The sequence below is a fragment of the Amia ocellicauda genome, chromosome 9 (assembly GCF_036373705.1).
Source record: "Amia ocellicauda isolate fAmiCal2 chromosome 9, fAmiCal2.hap1, whole genome shotgun sequence".
Taxonomy (NCBI): domain Eukaryota; kingdom Metazoa; phylum Chordata; class Actinopteri; order Amiiformes; family Amiidae; genus Amia; species Amia ocellicauda.
Window position 1 is genome coordinate 33,841,505 of NC_089858.1, and position 23,493 is coordinate 33,864,997.

At 38.5% G+C, this 23,493-nt stretch overlaps 1 protein-coding gene across 1 annotated transcript; it reads left to right on the plus strand.

Moving 5' to 3' along the window:
• Nucleotides 1-3,750: 3,750 nt before the first annotated feature.
• On the plus strand, nt 3,751-22,490 carry LOC136758326 (uncharacterized). The gene is made up of 7 exons (XM_066712575.1): nt 3,751-3,763; nt 5,808-6,116; nt 6,310-6,624; nt 7,148-7,180; nt 9,827-9,867; nt 21,751-21,983; nt 22,160-22,490. The coding sequence occupies exons 1-7, from the start codon at nt 3,751-3,753 to the stop codon at nt 22,488-22,490; spliced, it is 1,275 nt and encodes a 424-aa protein (XP_066568672.1).
• The last annotated feature ends 1,003 nt before the right edge of the window (nt 22,491-23,493 follow it).

Here is a 23,493-nt window from a genome sequence, read left to right on the forward strand (position 1 = left end):
TCTGAATGAACAATAAACAAATTAATATCAATGCTTTACTGTTTATATGACTCTGTACTTTCAACTGTGATGGGGCTGTGTGTGCGAGTGTGTGTCTGTGTGTGGGTGTGTGTGTGGGTGTGTGTGTGTGAAATCTAACACAAGCCAGCTGGGGGAGGTTGGATGTTGGAGTCAGTGATGTAAATATGTTTAAACTGCAAGAGAGTCAAAAGTGCTCCGGTTGAGACGTGTGCATTTGATTTAATTATAAATCCACCAAAACTCAGTGGCACAATAGTGGAAACAAAAACACTGGGCAAGAAGCCGGAGTGCCGTTGAGCAGTGTTGGGATTGTTACTCACAAAAAGTAATATATTACATTGTACTCTTTACTCATATAAACAGTAACTAAATACTTGACTTATTACTCCCTGGGGAAAGTAATGTGTTACTTTACTTTTAGATTACTTTGCATTACACCACAAAATGGTGTAACAATTACAAAGTTACACCAACACATGCAGTCGAATAATGACATAAACATACTGTTATATTTTGTTGTTTTAATAAAGCGCCACAGGAAAACAAGGCAGTTGTGAAGTCCTTCCCCTCTTATGGCAGGAGCAGAGCGATTGTGGGTTTGGTTTGTGTTTCGTTTTAAAAACAGACAGAGAGCAACACTACAAGCGATAGTGCCTGACGTAGAAAGGACTTTTGTGTCTATTTTATTCTATCTGCTTTAAATGATTGGAGACAGCTTAATAAATACATGTTTCTGTTAAGAGATATTAGGAAGAGCTAAACGTGTGTAAGGCCGTGGGTATTTTACCTTCCGGGTAGCATGGAAATAAAAACCAGGAGTCGGCAAGTGAAGTACTCTGCATCTGATTTACTTCTCTTGCAGGACGGTAGTTACAAGACAGCATGTACACCACAACGTTAGCTCAGCAATTAACAGAACTGAAGTAAATAACTTATAACAGCTATAACAGAGTGCAACCCCCACTGGACCAAAAAGCATGCATACTTCATTAATAACAAAACGCGTAATTTAAAACTGCATCGCAGAAGTATTTAATCTATCACTTGTTTTTGTTGTACTATTTATTTTTATTACTGTCCCACATGTGTATAGACATTATATTCAGACAAGCATTACGTTACCATATGAAAACGTTTCCATGATAAAATAAATATTTGTTATTTATTGTTATTATTGTAATCATCATCATGATGTGCTCGTAGATATGTATTTTAAATGGCACAACCTGACTCCCTTAACTTATTACTCTTATTACAGATTTGTAACTGCAAACAGCATTGTTTGCCCTAATATTTTTTATTTACTTAGCAGACGTCCTTAACCAGGGCAAGTTGAAACAAAATACACATTTCACAATGAATCATCCAGCTACAATATAGCATGACACATTTATTAAACCAGTCCTTAATGTTTTAGAGGGAAACCCAGATCTGCTGTATTTATTTATTGATTAATTTAACTTGTAAATGGACACACGTTAACTGACTTGTATCACAGTGATTGTCTCTACGGGGCTGTTATACAACAGACTGCACACCATCCACAGGACAACAGCCTGAAACACCGTCCAGTCGTTCATAAAATATTAATAAAATTGGCTGCTACTGATCCAATTATTATCCTTCAGTTTATTTTTAACTCATCACAGCACTGCACCCGTCCTGTGAAATCCAAGTTTTTAACGAACTCTGATATTAACTGTAAGCAGTCATTGTTTCGGTACGTGGATTTCACTCCATGCTGCTAATAAAACTGCAGTTTGTTTGTGCACACGGCACTTGAGATTATATATTCTGACATAATGTATCTGATTTCCCTGTCTGTCTGCAAGTTCAGCACACATCTCCGCTGCTGAGAGAGAAGTATTTACTCAGTGGGTGACGGACGCATACGGACACGTCTGGCAGCAGACAGTAACCGGCCACAAAACACACCCGTATAAGCGTCCGTGGCAGACGCAGGCCATTAGAGTGGAGAGTGTGGGAGGCGGCGTGCTTGAGCAGTGTCGCTCCAGCCTGCAATAACACTGCACTCAATAAAGCTCCTGTTGTTCGTGTTGAACCCTTTGTCCTCTCTATTATTCCTGTCATTAGTGACATACTCCAATAACAAAGGCAAACGAAAAGGCCATATCATTGCAATATGCAATGCAGTAAGGAGATTTTTTTTTGTCAGTAACTGTAATATTAGTACTCCTTTTGGAACCATACCGTTACATTACTCATTACTACAAAAAGTAATTACATTACTGTAATGCGTTAGTTAGTAAAGCATTACCCCCAACACTGCTGTTGAGGTAGCCTCTGTGTGCACAATCATATTTTAAGAATTGTGAAAACATGTTTGAAGAGAATGAAAACAGATTATTTCTGGTTATTGACCAATTCTCTTTGCACAAACATTTTTTGAGTTGACATTTTTGTTACCTGCATGTAATACCTTGCACTTGTCCACATTGAATTTCATCTGCCAGGTGTCGGCCCACAACTGAATGTTATCCAAGTCCCTCTGAATAGCCTGTGCTGCCGAGATTGTATCTGCTGAGCCACCTATTTTAGTATCATCTGCAAATGTGACTAATTTGCTAACTATCCCAGAGTCCAGATCATTAATATAGATTAGAAAAAGCAAAGGCCCTAATACTGATCCCTGTGGAACTCCACTAACAACCTCACTCCAGTTAGAAGCGACTCCTCTAATCAACACCCTCTGTTTCCTATATATCAACCAGTTCATAATCCATCAATTTACATTACCCTGAATGCCTGCAGCTTCCAATTTGAGGACCAGTCTTTGGTGTGGAACCTTATCAAAAGCTTTTTGAAAATCTAAGTATATCATATCATATGCTTTCACCTGATCTACAGCTGCAGTTGCATGTTCAAAAAATTCTAATAAATTAGTAAGACATGATCTGCCTCGTCTAAACCCATGTTAACTATCTCCAAGAATGTGGTTTGCATTAAGATGCTCCTCTATTTTCTGTCTAATCATTTTTTCCAACATTTTACAGGCGATGCAGGTGAGACTGATTGGTTTGTAATTTCCTGGCTCAGTTTTGTCCCCTTTCTTGTGGATTGGTATGACATTTGCCGTCTTCCAGTCAGTTGGCACATCCCCTGTTTTAAGTGTCATTTGGAATATTTGAGTTAGCAGCCTATACATATTTCTTTAAGTACTGTTGGAAATATACCATCTGGCCCAGGTGATTTGTTTGTTTTTAATTCTGCTAGTCCCTTTAGTACCTCCTCCTCATTTATCCTGATCTCTCTTAGGGTTTTCATTGCTTAGATCTTTGTTGACTTTCAGCCTCCCATAATCATGATCTTCCCATTGTATTTTCTAGTTCTGAGTGAGTATGTTTTCTTTTTTCATTGCCAGTATTATTTAAACATGACTTAATGTTTTAAAAAATGCTGTTGCTCTTAATTTTAAGTGTATTATCTCACACTGTATGTCTTGCAATTGTACTGATGTTTACATTGACAATTACAGTTGGGGTTGAACTGGAACCAGTACATGCAGGAATGTTACAGTTATTATTATTTTATAGCCGTTTCAAAATATTTATTCAAAATAAATACATTTCCTATTTTCAATTATTTATCTTTATAATTTGTTATACATTTTAAATATATTATTGGAAATTGATTCACATAATTTTAAACTAAAACAGATTTAGATTTCTTAATCCCTATTTTGGTTTTATTTTCCAGTGAGATATACTCATGAAGATGAAAGGTGAGGAATCTCAAACTCCCATTTTGTTTTGTGTTTTGTAGTATTGTATGTGTGTGTGTTTGTGGATATATACACTATCATTCAAAAGTTTGGGGTCACTTAGACATGTTCTTGTTTTCCATGAAAACATACATGAAATGAGTTTGAATTGGAAATATAGCAAAATGAATAGGAAATATAGTCATTGACAAGGTTAGAAATGATTTTTAATTGAAATAATAATTGTGTCCTACAAACTTTGCGTTTGTCAAAGAATCCTCCATTTGCAGCAATTACAGTCTTGCAGACCTTTGGAATTTTAGTTGTCAATTTGTTGAGGTAATCTGAAGAGATTTCACCCCATGCTTGCTAAAGCACCTCCCACATGTTGGATTGGCTTGATGGGCACTACTTACATACAATACAGTCAAGCTGCTCCCACAACAGCTCAACAGGGTTGAGATCCGGTGACTGTGCTGGCCACTCCATTACAGACAGAATACCAGCTGACTGCTTCTTCTCTAAATAGTTTTTGCATAGTTTAGAGCTGTGCTTTGGGTCATTGTCCTGTTGTAGGAGGAAATTGGCTCCAATCAAGCGCTGTCCACAGGGTATGTCATGGCGCTGCAAAATCTCCCACTTTACCACCACCAAAGCACCCCCAGACCATCGCATTGCCTCCACCAAGCTTGACAGATGGCGTCAAGCACTCCTCCAGCATCTTTTCATTTGGTCTATTGCTTTGCTATTAATGATCAAACAAACTGTACTGTCCTGTATTCTCTTGTGTAGTTCTGCAAGTGTGACTATAAACTTCATTGTGCATTGTTTCCATTGTAAATCAGTTCCTTTCTTCTGGTACGGAATCAATTTTATTTTACTTTACTTTTGTACTTTTTCATTAAACAAGATATTCAGAGTTTGAGTAATATCATAATATGTATATATATATATATATATATATATATATATATATATATATATATATATATATATATATATATATATATATAAATAAAGAGAAAACGGATAATTCCAGCATTTCTAAAAACAGGCTTTCTGTATTTCTGTAGCTTATACGTAATATATACACTACTCTTCAAGACTGAGTGTCCCCACCATCCTCCCCTGAACCTACACCTATAATGCCCAGACTTGCCCTGTACAGTGTGAGCAATACATGTGACAGTGCTATTGTCCTAGTGAAATTAAATGTTGTGGAAGGAAGGAGTATTTAGGGTTAGCACTAATAAGATATTACGTTTGATAACTCCAGAGAAAAAACAACATGCTGATGCTGTTTTCTGTAGCTTGACAAGTGTTCGCTGTTCACGTAAGACCACTTCAGAGTCATCACAGAGTTCTTCTTTTCTCACATCTTCTTCGCGTTTCCTGCTGCTATGACACAGGCAGATCCACATTTTAAGTAGCATTTACTCTAGAGTCAGACAATCAGCAGCACAGAGAACATATAATCAGGATGAATTTTCAGTGGTTTTTTACCCTGAGTGAGTACCTTATATATCAACATTGTATTTTAGTTTCACGCTTATTTGTCTTTTGGGAGCTGTTTGGGGTACAAAACAGAACTGTATCATTTCTATATTAATACATGACCACTAACCTTCCTTCTTCTCTTTAAGTTATAGCTGGAATTGAAGTGAGGCCAGGCTGTTCAGGTATGTTATTAATGTATACACACACACACACATATATTAAGATATATATTATATGAAACATTTTTTAATTAATTGGAAAAGATATTATAACTATAATTGATATATGCCTCTTCAGCTAAAGTCTCATATTTATATACATATAGCAGTTGGCTGCAGTAATTTAAGACACAAATGAAATGTTTCTCTCCACATATTATTGTCCACCTTCCGTGCGTGTGTCTGCTTCTGAGAAGTGCTTCATGCCTTTGTCTCATATAGAAGTGATCACTGGATTGCTTCACTTGCTGGAAGAAGCTACATGTGCAGAACTCAGCACCTCAGACTTCAACTGTTTACATTTCAAAATACATCACTGATTAGACATTTCTCCTGCTTGTTTCACACAGATCCTCTAATAATTCCTCACCTACAAGTGGATTCAGAGCACGTCTACAAAGAGCAGCAAGTGCAAATTCGCTGTAACACTGAGGATGGATCTCACTGCCATTTCTACACTGACCATAGCGAGGTCCCCTTCAGATCAGAGAAGCGCCGGTTCAAAGCCTGTCTGATCACTGTGTTTGGGGGGGAGCTCCTGGAGAAGAGAGCTGATCAGAGCAGAGCAGAGGTCTTTCTGAGCTGTGCTGTTGAACTGATGATGGAGGGTAAAAATGTTTCCTCTCAGCGGAGTGAGAAAATTAAAATAGGGGTGTCTGGTGAGTCTTCAGTATTATGTATTATATATGTGTGTGTTTTGCTACTAAAAATGGTTTTGGATTCTCTTGGGTCTGGGGTCTGGGGTCACTCTTTTCTTTCTTTGTGAAAATATCTTCCACTTCTCATCCTGTTAATCACTCACTGTACTCTGGAGAAGATTATTGAAGGGACTGTCTCTTATTTGCTCTTCAGACGAGTTCAGAAGACTTCAGATTCAAGTGGATCCTGCTCGTGTCACTGCAGAGCAGAAAGCCAGGATTCGCTGTGAGGCCGACAGAGGAACACGCTGCCATTTCTACACTGATCAGAGTGAGGTCCCGTTCCGATCGGAGCCGTACATTGAGAAATATAAGATCTGTGTCCTCAGTGTGTCTGGAAGAGAGCTGCTGAGAGAGAGAGGCAGGAGTCCCAGGGCTGAGATGTCTGTGAGCTGTGCTGTTGAACTGGAGACCAGGAGCGAAGCAGTAATCTCACAGCGCAGCGAGGAGATCAGCATTGAAGTTGAAGGTAGGATCCAGTGACATTTAATATCCTTTAAATTTATGTGTACACACATACGCACACACACACGCATTTTATATTAATTTATTAAGTGATTTACTTAAATGCGCAGAAGTGAAAGACAAGACTGATGATTAAATATTTAAAAATGTATAGAAAAATAGCCTGAATAAAGACCTGATAAAGAATGACAGGATTTAAAAGATATTATAATATTATAATAAAATAATAACAATGCTATATAATACCGTTTTCCCTTTGCTTACCTCCACATTTATTATAAAAATAAAATACACTGTACGCTATAGTTAATCCAGTCATATAAAAACATGTTGAGCATTCCATTAATGTATTGACTAATTAAGAACAGTATTTATTCATCTTTACTTGTATACAGGATACACTAATGACTTCATGGCTCAATATTTGAAAACCAGTTGCCGGAATGTGATTGTTTGATTTTTCATGACTGCATATCTAGTATTGCTGATCAATGACAGTATCATTAACAGTCTCGCATATTTTGCAGGTTTAGTGGAGAGTGAAGAGCCCACCACCACTTGTGAGTAGATGTGTCTAAATGAATGAATACATGAATACAACAAATGTCACATTTCAATCTCTGTATCTCATTACCACCCATGTTCTGCATTACCACCCATGTTCTTGTATTCAATAGCAAGGTGACTATTGCTCTTGTGTTGCAGATGCAGCAGAGGTCTCCACATCTGTGTCCAGTACGTTTCAGCACTGAGTTTAATCTTATATTTTGCATGAATCATATTTGAAAGTAAATCCTATTGTGTGTTTCTTTGTCCCATTCCAGTTGTTACTGATCCACATGTGTCGACATCTGGAGTAGGTGAGCATCTGTGTTGTGTTTGAAAGAGGATCCACAGATCGCAGAGTGGCTTTGCTATGTTATGCTGCTATGAAACTTTTTACCTTCAGTGTGTCACATTGCCAATTCATACGACTGGTTTCAAAGATTTGTTGTCACCACTGAATACTAATTTCATAGGTTTTGGAGGTTTTATTTAATTATGTTTGTCCTTGTTTTTCTTCTCCAGGCCAGTTTCCTCTGCGTGTTATCTGGGTAGCTGTTGGAGAATTGCTCAGTCTGGTGGCAACAGCATTTCTGAGTGTCCTGTATTTCAAACACAGTGCGTTAAAACTTGCTTATACTAGCTGCATAGTCAGAATAAATCTGCTCTACGATGGTTAAATTGTATCTCCCTTCTTTAATTACAGCACTGTAGAGTGTCGATTGTGATGTTATAGGGAAAGCCGTATGTGATTAAACTTGTTAGGGACTAATTGCTCTAACTTATCCATGCACTGCTACGACGTATGCAAGGGGAGCGCTAGGACACATTGGGTGTAATTGTGGGAGGGTCCCTGCTAAACTTAAGTCCCTTTAATTTTGTTTACAATCGATTAGGTTATGTTTAGGGTCATGAACGGTGAATGTGTGGGGATTGGAGAACTACCAGCGGAGGGGTATATAGAGGTTCTGCAGGGGTTTGGAGGAGTCGGTGCCCCAGGAGGTGGAGCTGCCCCATCGCTGTTCCCCTCTGACTGCAATACACTGCGGGCTGTAAATAAACCAGCCTGCTTTGAGAAGATGAATCAGAGTCCTTGTTCAGTGCATGTTACAATACAGTGTATTAACAACACAGGTTCAGTACTAAACACTGCTACATGCAACCCTGTTTCATCATAAATCAATCGCTTGGTCTGTGTGTAATGCTTATGAAAATGCAAAAATCATGTAAAATATCAGAAAACGCTATAAATTGCACATCCTTAAAAATTGTTGTATTTTTTTTTGGGTGGGGGGGGGTGTATTTTAGTAAATAGGAGCATGGGCCACTTTCTCACTTAGCCACCAACTTTGTTATATGTTAACTGTTACGTAATTTGAATGGTTAATTATTACATAGTTTGAAAACATTTTGGAGATAGGAGTTGTTGTTGTTTTGCAGGTTTTAGAGACATTGATAAAATGGTAAATTTATTTGGTGTTCAAGATGCTTCGTTATTTTTGGTTTTATGCCATGAAGAGCAGAATGATTTTTTTTTAATTCTGTAAATGCTTTGTGTTTTTGTGTTTTGACCTTCATTACCATGTTATATCAGATCACATTATATAGGGGTAGAAAATATATAGAACTCAGCTTTTATTGTTCAAACAGGATTTGAAACAAAATAATTTGAAAATAAAAAAATGCTGTAATTTTCAATTATTGATCTTTATAATTTGTTATGCATTTTAAATGTATTATTGGAAATAATATATATAATAAAATAAAAAACTGGATTGCAGATATAGCTTTCTCAATTCCTATTTTGGTTTTATTTCCCAGTGAGAAATAATCATGATAGTGAAAGGTGAGGAATCTCAAACTCTCATTGTGTTGTCTTTTGCAGTATTGTATGTGTGTGTGTGTGTGTTTGTGTGTGTGTATATATATATGTATGTATGTATGTATATATATATATATATATACAGCTCTGGAAAAATGTAAGAGACCATTGCAATAGTTTCTTAAATCAGCATCTCTACATGTATGGCAGCCATTCCATTCCATTCATATTTTTATGTGGAATTTGGGAGAAATGTTGTCAGTAGTTTATAGAATAAAACAAAAATGTTTACTTTACCCAACACATACCTATGAACAGTAAAGCCAGAGAAACTGATAATTTTGCAGTGGTCTCTTAGACCAGGACTACAAATAAATGTATGTGTATTTTTACATAATCATTTTGTAGACTATGTATGTCCTTCTAGAGAGATCAACAGCATCAGAACAGGCACTGACAACTGTTTCTGTGAGTATGGACATTGGAGACTACCGGCATACCAATGCTGTGGGGGTGACTGAAGCACTGGGTATTCTACTCTACTTTGGGAGGGGGGGGTGATGGTGATTCGTTGACCAGGGGTTGATGGCAGTCCATGGACCGGGGGGATGGTTTGTCGACCAGGGAATGGCAGACGAGTGAGAGAATATGTTAAACCAGTTATAGGATGCTATATGCAAAATATTTGTTGTTTTACACAAAGTTACGTGGACATACGCTAAGTTCCCTTCAAATGAAGTGGCCATACGGCATATGCCTGCTTATGTCCTGGACTACAACACTATAGCATACACAGTATAATGTTAGCTAAATTAGACACATTTTGTTTTCTTTTTCATAGGCGAGGCCTTGGAGGAAGATCAAATCTACCAAAGTGTGATGGTAAGCTGATCAATTAATATACAGACCAGTGGTGTGGATACCAAGAAAAGACAGATGTGTTATTCACAGTATATGTAGGCTGTGAATGGTGTCCAACTCCTATTAGAGTCATAAAAAGGAGGTCCAGGTGTAGTGTTTATGTGGATATTGGAGACAGTGAAGCACTTGTAGTGTCTAAATGATGTGTCTCTGTGTTACTCCTCTGCAGGGGAGAGAGACTGATGTGTTGTGATTGGGCAACACAGTAAATGACTCCGGAAAAGCAGCGGTACAACTGAATCAAAATGCTGATTACTCCACCAAGACAAAGCCCTGAGACAAAGCCACCTGTGACCTAAGACAATACCGGCAGATGGACTCTTGTCTTCAATAAGATGACAATGGACCTGTAGAAACTTCTATGAATTTCTAGGATTCCTGAGTCTAATGCTTTGCTTTAATGATTCAAACAAACTGTACTGTCCTGTATTCTCTTGTGTAGTTCTGCAAGTGTGACTATACACTTAATTGTGAATTATTACCATTGTAAATCAGTTCCATATTGAGTACAATATTGAGAATCACCTCTAATGCATTTATTTTTGTGTTTGTTTGCTTTGCATTGTTTTACAGTCATTAATTTATAGTGAACAAATAAAGAGAAAACACTCATCACATTAAAGGGATATTCCACCATTTCCAAAATCATGGTTTTATATGTCTTTCTGTGTTCTTATAGTTCAGGGATGGTGATCCTGTGGCACGCAGAGCTGTATAGGTGGGCACACCAAGGGAGCGACTATTTTTTGACAGCCTGCCCCTCAAATGTCTAAACTGATTGGCACTTTAGAACACCAGTCAGTATATTTGGCAGTGAAGGCAGCGCCCACAAGCAATTGAGCAGCGCTCACGTTATTTTCTGTATACTTATGGTTTAGGTTGGCCTCTTGTGCACAGATTTTCACAGTTATGCACAGAACTGCAGAATCCTCCGCTCCCATTGGTGTAGCTGGACAGATCCATGCAGAACTGCGAATATCTGCACTTCATGAACAAGATGTTAATATAATGACTGTTTATGCTGCTGTGCTGCACTCTGAGAGCAGGAGGAAGATGACAAAACTAAGTCTGTCCTGTTGTGATTAATTGTGATCAGCAATGGACGTGTCTGTTGAACATGCCGGGGGAAAGCATTTTGTTTACCGTTATCTCCTGTATCAAATGGAGAAATGGCCACAATCATTCAAATTTAAATCTCCGACATTTAAAAACTTAAAGTTGGCAAAAGAAAGCTGTAAATTCTCAAAAATAAATAAATGATGCCTTTGATTTGTAGAGTACATTTGTGCAGACTCATACTCATGGTAGATTGATACCACTGCCTTATTTTTGTCTTAAAACATAAGTGCCGCACAATGTATATTAATCTACCAGTTTTAGTTATTTTACAAAATGTAAAAGAAGTAGATATTAAGTAAATATACGTTGCAAAAAGGTGCATTTGTAATGATTGAGTGCAAATGCAAACAAAACACAAAACAATATGGAAGGGTTACCAATGCAGCCAAATTAACAAACTTCTACTTCTTGTATGCAACGGCAGGGCAGTGGGATAATCTGTGGGATTTTTTAAATGTATTTTGGCATTATAATCCTCAATGCGTGATGAAATAGGATTCATGCATTGTACTGCACTGTATCAGTACTTCAACATTTAAATGATGTATTCATTGTATGATGTACTTATTTATTCTTTAATGGTGTGACATGCTTTGGCATGGTGTTCCACTATATACAGTTAAGATTGTTTGATTTGATTTAATTTGAATGAGGATTAAAGATTTTCATTGTCCAAAATACAAAGGGACATATTCCAAAAATGATCGAGCTAGTGAAGTGCTATTACTATTCCTTTTTTATATTTGTAAATTGACAATCTGTGAACAAAAATGGAACCTGCATATTTATATATATTTGTTTGGGAAGAATATGTGCCTTGCTTCATTCAGCTTCATATTCTGCAGCAGACTCCCATTAACAGACTAGAGCTGCACTTGCTCTCCAGACTACAGAGGGATAAGGAGGAGGTTCAAGGTCGGGGAAGGTTGGCAGTGGATGCAGGTGGCAGGTGGGTGGGATGGTTCTATATGTCCATAGTTTTTAGATTTTTCTGTATTGCAGTTTGTTTTGTTGGCATGTTTGCTTAATAACTTCATTACAACAAGAAATGTGCATAAATATTGGTTAAAACAAAATGCTGTTTAGCCCCTGTATAGAAACTTTTATATCACTAATTTATCATTGGCACCCTTTGGCACTTGGCAAACTATACAAACCAGACTTTGGGCACTCCAGACAAATAGGTTCACCATCCCTGCTATAGTTTATACGTAAGATACACACTACTCTTCAAGATCGAGTCTCTCATATGAGCAACTTGGTAACACTTTACAATAGGTCTCCCTAATTACATAGTAGGTACTCAGTAACTACATGTTTGTAATTATGCATTTGTTAACATGAATTTAATGTGTAAAAAGTGGGCCATGCCCGGCAGGGGCTTAGGATTAATTTCAAATCTGGGGGGGACACTGTCAATATTGGGGGGGATGTGTCCCCTATGCCTATGGAGTCGGGCATACAATGTTGGGGGGGGGGTACAATTTAAGGTTCTCTCAACATTGGGGGGGCGTGTCCCCACCGTCCTCCCCTGAACCTACTCCTATAATGCCCAGTGTAGTAGTTCCAAAGGCATACCAGACAAATGTGTACTTACATATATTTTTTGTACATTAAGTACATGCTAACAAATGCATAATTACACTGTTCTTATGAGTAACTATCAAGTAGTTACTGAGTACCTACTATGTAAATAAGCTCTAATTTAAAAGACCTGTTGTAAAGTGTTACCAGAAACTTTTAAAAATGTAAAATCCAAAATAACCAAATAATGGCAGAACTTCAGCATGCACACTGTCTCAGTCTGTTTAGATGTTTCCTGTCATAACATCCTGGATAGTAGATAAACTACACAATAGGTTTATATATGAAGTTTTGAAGCTATTGGCCAAAGATCATCTACTTTTGATACATACCAAAGTCAACATGGCGGCACCATTTTTTTAAACAAATATCTACATTTGTGAAAGTATACATTTCCAATTTACAAAAACTGTCAAAGTTGTTTTAATTTAGAATAATTATTTGTTCTGATATATATGTAGTTATACAGTTTGTATATTACCATTTCAATAAAACATAAGTGGACTGTTTTCACAGAAATACTCTTTGTTTGTTTGTTTTAACAAATGAAAGTGCAGAGGATACTGTCCAGCAGATATAACTGCAAACCCCTTGAGCTCCTTCTGAAGCCCAGATCCCTTCCTCTCAGTCCTCAATCTGTGTGCGCTGCCATGGAGGAGCAGGGCTGATACAGAGAGCAGAGCAGTGCCCTGTACACATTAGAGATTTGGACACTGTCTGTACTCCTCTGTAACTGTGTTCTTGCATGGAGGGGTTAACTATTCCACTTGTTTCTCTCTGCTCCTCTACTGGAAACTACTGTACTGTGTTTTTCTTTATTTCCTGCATGTGTATATCTGGATGGAAACAGGGAGGGAATTTGTGTTGAATAATGAAATATTCATAATACAAGCACCCCACGAACTCAATACCCTGGCCTATACATGGCCATTGGCTTACAATGGGAAACTTTAATTAAATTAAATGAGCGTCCCCCAAAAAGTGTTTTTATCATGCAATTACATAAACAGAAAAACATATCTATCTCTCTATCTATCTATGTATTAGCTTGGTGAAATTCTTCGATTAGTACAAGCAGACAAACAAGTGAGATTAATTGCCTCTTCCTTTCTAATGTTCTCCTGTATCTGTATCTGTATCTGTGTTTCAAATGTGTCTTTGATCTGTTTCAAGTTCAATTCTGTCTGGAGAGAGAACTCACTGGCCAATCACTACTCTCCGCTCATGGGAAACAATGTCCCCACATTAAACTGCTCCTGATGTCACAGTGCGTGTCTATTTCAGGCTTCAGCTTAACGGTGAAGGAGAGACATTTCTCTGTCTCTGTAGGGCAAGAAATGCATTCTGTCTAAAGCTGTGGCGTGTTCAGGTCTGTCCATAAAAGATGCAGGACAACCCCTTCAGCATCATCACAGAGCTGTTCTGCATAATTTCATTCCTCATGTTTCTTTGACAGCTGGCAGTTTCATATTTTAAGCTACAAGCTCTGTGAAGTCGTACAATCATTAGCTCTGATCCTATAGAATCACAATGATTTTCTTGACTTTTCTCACCCTGAGTAAGTATCTTATATCGATACTACAATGTTGTAGTTTATTTTTAAATTGACACTTGATTGTGTTTGTTTTGTAAAATTTGAAAACTGTCTAACTGTCACAGTTTCTCTTTTGTTGAAGTTTTAGACCATGTCAGACCATGCTGCTCAGGTACGTTGTAAGTCTATATATTTAACTATGTTGATTACTTTTTAGCACTGTTAACAAAATTGATTACGAAAATGTTCGTCAACTAATTGTTTTTCATTTTATTTAATGAAGATGAAAATCTGACTAAAATCATCCAAAATGATGACGATGATGTCTGAATGTTTTTGTATTTTCATTTGCGAAATTTTGATGAGACAGAATCAGCAGTTTGACTAAAACTCAGAACTTTGCATTTTGTCTGTCAGATAACACCCAATCCCAGCTGAATTTGAATCAATCTTTGAATTGCTTGTAGAGCTCTGTGGGTAATTCAGGAACAGCTCTTTAGCTTAGATCACATTATTCTGATTTAGTAGTCTGTATTATCTGGAACTATTTTGGCAGAACTCATCTATTTGTTACTTAAACTCTGAATGACTTTATGATATCACATCTATCCTGCCATGAAGGCACTGGTTACCTGTGAAATGTATAAAACAAATATGCTGTTTTCTGTACCTGCAGATCCACTTGGAAGCCCTCAGATACTAGTATCTACACAACACATTGCAACAGCAGACGAAGTAAAAATTCATAAATCAGTTTAACTGATGTATCTCTGAATCTGTGATATGTTGTGTTGTGTATCTGTAAATCATATTGTTTTATTTGTATATTTCCCATTACATTGCCAGGAATTTTGATGCATTACAAAATAAAATAAACTTTTGTCTAAACTTTTTATATCCTGCAAAACATGCAGGGATAAAAACATTACATATCCCAGTGAGTATATATCAAGTATCCATAGGTCTGGAAGATATGGATTACCATGTGAATTCAGTTGCTATTGAATAGTGTAATGTCTTCTGCATTCTCATAGAATGTGTTTTGAGAGGTACTTAAAAGTCACCTATCTTAATTGTTTAACACCCAGTGGGTGTCGTACCCATTACAACTGCTATTGCTTGCTGGTTGTCATCAAAGCATGTTTTACATAATCAGATTCCTTAAGAGCACATCCTGCAGTGTAGCCATATGGGTTTAAATTCACTCTCTATAGTATGGAGGGTGTGGTGTATATATAGCACAGTTGAAACTTCTCTGGCACATGTCATTAAAGACAAACGCAATTACTTGCTCTTTTATGTATATTACTAAACACACATTTAAACTCTAACACCATTATATAGACCTATGCCTAATATAAGGTGTTTAAAATAACTGTTAATACGCTGTAACAAAAGATCCTACAAATTAATGTAACTGTTAATCAGCTGTTCTTATGCATTTATAAACATTTTTTATAAACAAAGTGGTGCACTATTTTAATCTGTAACAGCACTTTAAATGTGTATTTTTCTAAACCTAACAAGCCATATGTCTATATTTTAACAAGGAGACAATTTATTATTTTTACAGGAAGACAAGAAGTACCAACCTTGAACTATTAGTCAGTCATAAAAATATAAATAAAAATAAATACATGAATAATACATGCATAATTAAAATGCTTTAAATGAGATTAAGTTGGTTAAACAGTGGTTAAGATTAAGGTAACACTGACAAAGCTTTATTGTGCAAGGCAAAATTGAAATCATCAAACTATTACAAATATATATAAATAAGGGTGTATATACACACACACACACACACACACGGTGTATAGATGCAGTGCTATGCAAAAGACTAACACAGCAGCGAATTTCATATAATAATACATTATATACAGCTTTGATTTTAAAAGGAAATAACATTTGCTTTAAACATTTTAATTTATGTTAGTACCTTTCAGATGCAGCTGTAAATAGTTTAATGAAATGAAAGGATGCTGATCTGATTGAGCAGGCTTGAGCATGTTTTGGTTCTGAGGTAGAATTACTTAAGTGTCATTAAGTTAGTTTTAAGTCACATTTTATTGTTTGTTATCAAACTGAGGGAGAAGCTGGGTAACACTTCTGTTACCAGCATGTAGTTTGTATTTGGGTTTGTTGCTCTGGTCTATGGAATATATGAAGTATCTTGAATGTCTGAGTTTCACAAAAGAAATCTCCAATTGCAATGTGGTGCTGGTCTCTGTGGAGACGGGCATGGCAGCCCATGTGGCAGTGGGGGGGTCTGCAGCATGGGCGTGTTATCTGTCGTGCTTAGGTGAGCACAGGCCTGTCGTAAAACACAGAACTTCAAAGCTGTCTCCTTAAGTTCTTTATGTCAATCCTAAATTTCTCAGTTAGGAAGGTATATGCAGTTCTGTATATATTTGCCAAAATAAGGTTGTATGATTTACACAGCTCTGTATAGCGTGTGTGTATGTATATACACTCACCTAAAGGATTATTAGGAACACCATACTAATACTGTGTTTGACCCCCTTTCGCCTTCAGAACTGCCTTAATTCTACGTGGCATTGATTCAACAAGGTGCTGAAAGCATTCTTTAGAAATGTTGGCCCATATTGATAGGATAGCATCTTGCAGTTGATGGAGATTTGTGGGATGCACATCCAGGGCACGAAGCTCCCGTTCCACCACATCCCAAAGATGCTCTATTGGGTTGAGATCTGGTGACTGTGGGGGCCAGTTTAGTACAGTGAACTCATTGTCATGTTCAAGAAACCAATTTGAAATGATTCGACCTTTGTGACATGGTGCATTATCCTGCTGGAAGTAGCCATCAGAGGATGGGTACATGGTGGTCATAAAGGGATGGACATGGTCAGAAACAATGCTCAGGTAGGCCGTGGCATTTAAACGATGCCCAATTGGCACTAATGGGCCTAAAGTGTGCCAAGAAAACATCCCCCACACCATTACACCACCTCCACTAGCCTGCACAGTGGTAACAAGGCATGATGGATCCATGTTCTCATTCTGTTTATGCCAAATTCTGACTCTACCATCTGAATGTCTCAACAGAAATCGAGACTCATCAGACCAGGCAACATGTTTCCAGTCTTCAACTGTCCAATTTTGGTGAGCTTGTGCAAATTGTAGCCTCTTTTTCCTATTTGTAGTGGAGATGAGTGGTACCCGGTGGGGTCTTCTGCTGTTGTAGCCCATCCGCCTCAAGGTTGTACGTGTTGTGGCTTCACAAATATTTCAGTCAAAGTTGCTCTTCTATCAGCTTGAATCAGTCGGCCCATTCTCCTCTGACCTCTAGCATCAACAAGGCATTTTCGCCCACAGGACTGCCGCATACTGGATGTTTTTCCCTTTTCACACCATTCTTTGTAAACCCTAGAAATGGTTGTGCGTGAAAATCCCAGTAACTGAGCAGATTGAGAAATACTCAGACCGGCCTGTCTGGCACCAACAACCATGCCACGCTCAAAATTGCTTAAATCACCTTTCTTTCCCATTCAGACATTCAGTTTGGAGTTCAGGAGATTGTCTTGACCAGGACCACACCCCTAAATGCATTGAAGCAACTGCCATGTGATTGGTTGGTTATAAAATTGCATTAATGAGAAATTGAACAGGTGTTCCTAATAATCCTTTAGGTGAGTGTATATTGTCATTGAAATTAACTTTAGACCAGGGGTTCCCAATGTCTGGTGGTTGGTGGCCGAGGTTGCATTGGATGGGGGGGCCGAAGTACAAAATTAATCACAGATTTTATTTACTATACGTTTCTGTTAGGGAACACTTATTAACTTGAATTGTTGTTTTATTATTTTCCCACAAGTTACATGTGCAATTTGTAACAGAAAATGTTCATGAAGTGTAAAAATATAGTAAATCTTCAGAAAAGGGGTGGTTGAAGGTTGGCTTTGACGGGCAGCACCAAACATCCTCGAGGGCCGCATTTGACCCCTGGGAGGCACTTTGGGAACCCGTGCTTTAAACCATTCCGTGATACAGAAAATAAAAAGCCTACCATTTGAGATTTTAAAACTGATATTTTGAAAACAACCAGTCATACATACAATCTAGTACTTCAGACAATTAAATATTCTACTTTTCAGTACATTTAAACAGTAAATTTAAACATTGTACTAAGTTGTGAAGGTGAACATACTTTCCAGCGGCTCTTCTGTGTGACGTCTTCTGAGGAGACGGCTCTTCTAGTCTCAAGGAAGAGCGCTCGAGCGCATTCAAATAGTGAAACTGAACATTTGACAGTATCAAATATATTTACTATGATTATTATTCATACACATGATATTTTAAAGTTATATAGGTCAATGTATTAAAACCAGTTGCACTGATAACGCATCTGTTGACATTTAGTCGGACATGATCCATCTCGCCGACCATAACTGCTGTCCAACCATGCCAACCATATGCCGATGTTGGTCATCCTCCACACCCCCAGACCTACTGCAGTCCAGCCGTGCCAACCATATGCCAACGTCTGCTGTATGTCACCCCCTCGACCTTACTGCTGTCTGACCATGCCAACCATATGTCACCCCCCCAACCGCGACTGTTGTCGAACCATGCCAACTGTATGCCGACATTGCTCCAACATCCTGTGGTATCTGGGCTATCACTCTAACAGTACTGGCAGCTCTTCCCGCTCTGTGCTGCAGTCACTGTCAAACTGAAACTGTTTCTCATAGAGATGTTTCACTTCCTGTCTCTGAGACGGCAAATATTCCCTGCTGTAATGTGTGAATACAGATCACTGTTCCCCATTTATAAATGGTCATATGAATTGAGAGAAACTGTAATTTCTTCAAGAATCGAAATTGTCCTCAAAAGAAACACAAGAGCTTGCTTTATGCTACAGCACTGTTTGTCTCACTAAGCATGTTGGTTTTTCCTTTTCAGGGAGAAAAGCTAAAGTTTATGAAAGGTGAGGATCCACCTTCATTGCTTTCCACGATCACAAATCTCCATTAAAGAAATTAGAACAACAATCTGAACTTACAAGACTGGTGAAAAGTCTTTAGGTCTTAATGTATTAAATCTCTTATCGAGGACTCAGATACATGGGAACAACACTTTGGAAGTCTGTAAGTGGCTGCAGAAAAGCTTTGAAAGACTTCCAAAAAGTGTCATTATGTGGCTCATGTGTGTTAAATACGGTTAAATATAGGTTTAAATATGTCTCCACAGCAGATTTGCAATCCTTGCTTTTATTGTTGTGTTTCAGACTGCACTATCTCTGCAGTACGACAGCAGTCTGGACTGGTAAGCAGTATCCTGAAGCAATATCCTGAATCGGATTCAATGACAGAGATAGAAGATTTATTCATTGTCAGTTCCAGATCGCAATGAGAAATTCACACAAGCACCTAACAGCTGTTGCTAAACAGGTTACTTCCCTGCTGACAAACAAACAAGTAGCCCATCTGATGGCATATTTCACTGACAGTGTATTTATACGTTAGCGTACAGTTTCGATTGACACACTGGCCACAGGCAGGGCTGTTTTATAGCAGTGATCAAGTTCCTCTCAGACGCTCTGAGCCTCTGAGAAACATTTCAACGTCATTGCTCTCCTCAGTGTCCACAGGAGGTCAAGCCCGAAGTGTGTTACAAAGCCTTGAAATACAAAAAACACCCGAAGAGCACAGCCAGAGGGGTTCAGTTTCAAGAGCAATGTGAATACGCCACCGTGAAGTACTGAGGGGGAGTGACTCAGAGACGACCCCCAAGAGTTTTACAAAGACGGAATAAAGGATTTATTTTGGGGGGTGGGGGAGTACACTGTTGCAGTCTCTCCACATGTTAAAGCCATGCATGTTGTTGAATGGCTCAGGCTCTGTCCCATCACATTCTGCCGTGTGTTCCTGCTCTTCTGGACCATAGAAGTCATGTTCACTAACGTATTCTCACACACGCGCACTCTGTTTGGAAGGATTTTCAGCCCAGGCACAGTTAATAAAGATAATTTTTTCTGATCTACTTCTCCTTGATATAAACAGTATGGCAGATGTACGCCTTGACTGTTCTCTCTCAGCTACATTACAGAATGGACCTGCTGAGCATTCATCAGATTACTTCACATCAATACTCTGAGACCTCTGAATGAACAATAAACTAATCAATATCAATGCTTTACTGTTTATATGACTCTGTACTTTCAACTGTGATGGGGTTGTGTGTGCGAGTGTGTGTCTGTGTGTGGGCGTGTGCGGGTGTGTGTATGTGAGTGTGTGTATGTGTGTGTGTGTGAAATGTAACACAAGCCAGCTGGGGGAGGCTGGGAGCTGGAGTCAGTGATGTAAATATATTTTAATGGCACGAGAGTCAAAAGTGCTCCGGTTGAGACGTGTGTATTTGCTTTATTCTTAAATCCACCAAAACTCATTGGCAAAATAGTGGAGCCAAAAACACTGGGCAAGAGGCCGGAGTGCTGTTGAGGTAGCCTCTGTGTGCACAAACATATTTTAAGTATTGTGAAAACATGTTGGAGGATAATGAAAACTGATAATTTCTGGTTATTGACCAATTCTCTTTGCACAAACATTCAAAGGGTTCAATTTGAAAGCAGTTTTAAGAAATCTGAATTCCATCTCTCAAAAGCTTTCCGATAATGTTGACTCATGAATGTTATGTTCTCTGCTGCTGAAGCAGCTCTGTATACAAGATCAAGGCTTGGTTAGGGTTTACACTTCTCTGTTACATGAATACAAAAATTACTGTCACATGTGGTCCAATTCTTTTTCAAGATAACGTGATCAGCTTCACATAAGTGGCTTGGTTAGTTTTCATTTCTGAAAACTTTAAAGCAATACCACATTGTCTCAAAATTATCCAGTGTGTTTTTATTTATTTTTTATTTTTTGTATAGGTTTCTTGTTCCTCTTCATGTGCTCGTCCACAGTTTTAGAGAAACACTTGTCATTGCTTAGATCTTTGTTAACTTTCAGCCTCACAAAATCATGATCTTCCGATTGTATTTTCTAGTTGTGAGTGAGTATGTTTTCTCTTATCATTGCCAGTATTATTTAAACATGAATAAATGTTTTTAAAAATGCAGTTGCTCTTAATTTTAATCGTATTATCTCACACTGTATGTCTTGCAGTTATTAACTGACATTTACATTGACAATTACAGTTGGGGTTGGACCAGTACATGCAGGTATGTTACAGTTATTATTATTTTATTGCTGTATTTCCTCATTGGGTGTGGACTGAACCAGAGGCAGTATGTTCCTCCATGCTGCCCGAGACGTGTACTTGTGCTGGAGATTCAGTTTACATAGAATTTATTGCAACTGGAGCGTGTTGAAAACTGTAACTGCACCAGTATTTATTATAGTGGCACAATCAGAGCAAACACATTTTCAGATGCTCTCTGTATCTGTTTTTTCAAACATTTTCTTACTACAATATTGTATCATTATTAGCAGTAGTAATTATTAATATTACCTCAATATAAGTCAACACCACATGTAATTAACAGGCCTCCATGTGTTTGACCCACAGAATTGCGTACGACACTCTCTATTGAAGCAGCGCAAAAGCTCTTTAATATAGAAGACAGCGTTGTTTTTCGCTGTCAGTCTAACAAGGGATCACTCTGCCATTTCTACACCGATGGAAGCCAAGTCCCTTTCAGATCAGTGCCATTCAGGACAGAGTACCAGCACTGTCACCTCTCTGTGTCTGCGGAGGAGCTGCTGGAGGAGAGAGGCTCTCAGCTCCGCACTGAGGTCTCTGTGAGCTGCGCTGTGGAACTGACGATGGATGGAGAACCAAATATCATTCACTACAGTGACAGTGACAGAGATAGCTGGTGAGTCAGCTGCTTGTCACAATTTTAATGTCTGCAATTGTACGATATTATTATTTCAAATGTATTATGTTTTTTAGCAGACATGTCACTGTTAACTGAATTATATCATCAGATATTGTTTATATTTTTGTAAAAAAAGCAGAGACGGATCTTCTGTTTGCATTTCCCACAGACAGGTTCAGCAAATTTGGAAGACCTCGTGTTGAAGTGGATCCCCAGCTTGTCAACGAAGACAACCTCATCCGAGTGCTCTGTCTCGCTGGGACGGGAATGTGCTGCTTCTTCTACAATGGCAACAACAAAATGCCATTCAATGCAGTGGTGTTCAATGAGACGTCAAAGGCTTGCAGCCTGACTGTGCTGGGGAAGGATCTGCCGTCAGAGGGACACAGAGGGAGCAGCTCTGAGACCCTGCTGAGCTGTGCTGTGGAGGCGAAGCTGGGGGAATCCACAGTGAAGTCACGACGCAGCGAGAGCGTCAAGGTAGAGGTGGTTGGCAAAGGTTAGTGACAACATAAGACTATTAATTCTCCCCTTTATTTTTTTTGTTCACCCCTTTTATCATTTTAAATACTCACTCCTGGACTAAATCAATAATTAAACTTTGATCCATTCACCCTGCCAGTCCAGCCAAAGAAGAACATTTTGGAAAACAAAATGTGCCGCATTTGCCAGGTTGGATTGGCAGACAGTTCAGAGTTCTGATTGAATCCGAGTCTCAGTTGAACATTTCAAACCACAGTCCAGATACTGTAGATTTGCTCTTGTGAACCGATCGCAGATTTCATTTAATGTGCAAATCATTCAGTGTTTTGTCTGGTCTGCAGGTCCGCGTGCAACTGAGGAGACTACAGTAGAAACTGGTGAGTTTACATTTGTCCTGTGTTAAAAAGGCAGGGCAGTGAGATATTAACTCCATTGTAAGACTGCGGTGTTTGTGAGCTGTGCTGTTGATGTGAGAATGGAGGGACACAGTGTAAACTCACCTTGAAGCCAGAACAGGAGAATAGAGGTTACCAGAGGGTCTTCATCATTTACAGTGGCTCTCAAAAGTATTCACAACCCTTGTGGACTTATCCACATTTCATTGTTACAACATGAAATCAGAATGGATTTAATCAGGAGTTTCTGCCACTGATCAACACAGCAAATGTCCATAATGTCGAAGTGATACATATCATCTTGCAGACTTCCAGGATTTCTCTGTACTTTGCTGCATACATTTTGCCCTCTATCTTTACAAGGTTTCCAGGCCCTGATGCAGAGAAGCATCACCATAGCATGATGCTGCACCACTGTGCTTCACCGTAGGGATGGTGTTCTCAGGATGGTGTGCGGTGTTAGGCTTGCGCCACACGTAGCGCTTAGCGTTCAGGCCAAAAAGCTTGATTTTGAGAAGGCTTCATCAGACCATACAATCTTCCTCCACTTGGTCTCAGAATCTCCCACATGCCTTATGGTAAACTCTAGCTGAGATTTGGAGTTTTTATTCTCTCAGATAACCAGGGTT

Excerpts from the sequence above, each read along its gene's own strand:
- LOC136758326 (XM_066712575.1), top strand. Across the intron at positions 6,625-7,147 it reads GATCAGCATTGAAGTTGAAG|GTTTAGTGGAGAGTGAAGAG; the intron begins GTAGGATCCAGT and ends CATATTTTGCAG. Across the intron at positions 21,984-22,159 it reads GACAGTGACAGAGATAGCTG|GTTCAGCAAATTTGGAAGAC; the intron begins GTGAGTCAGCTG and ends TCCCACAGACAG.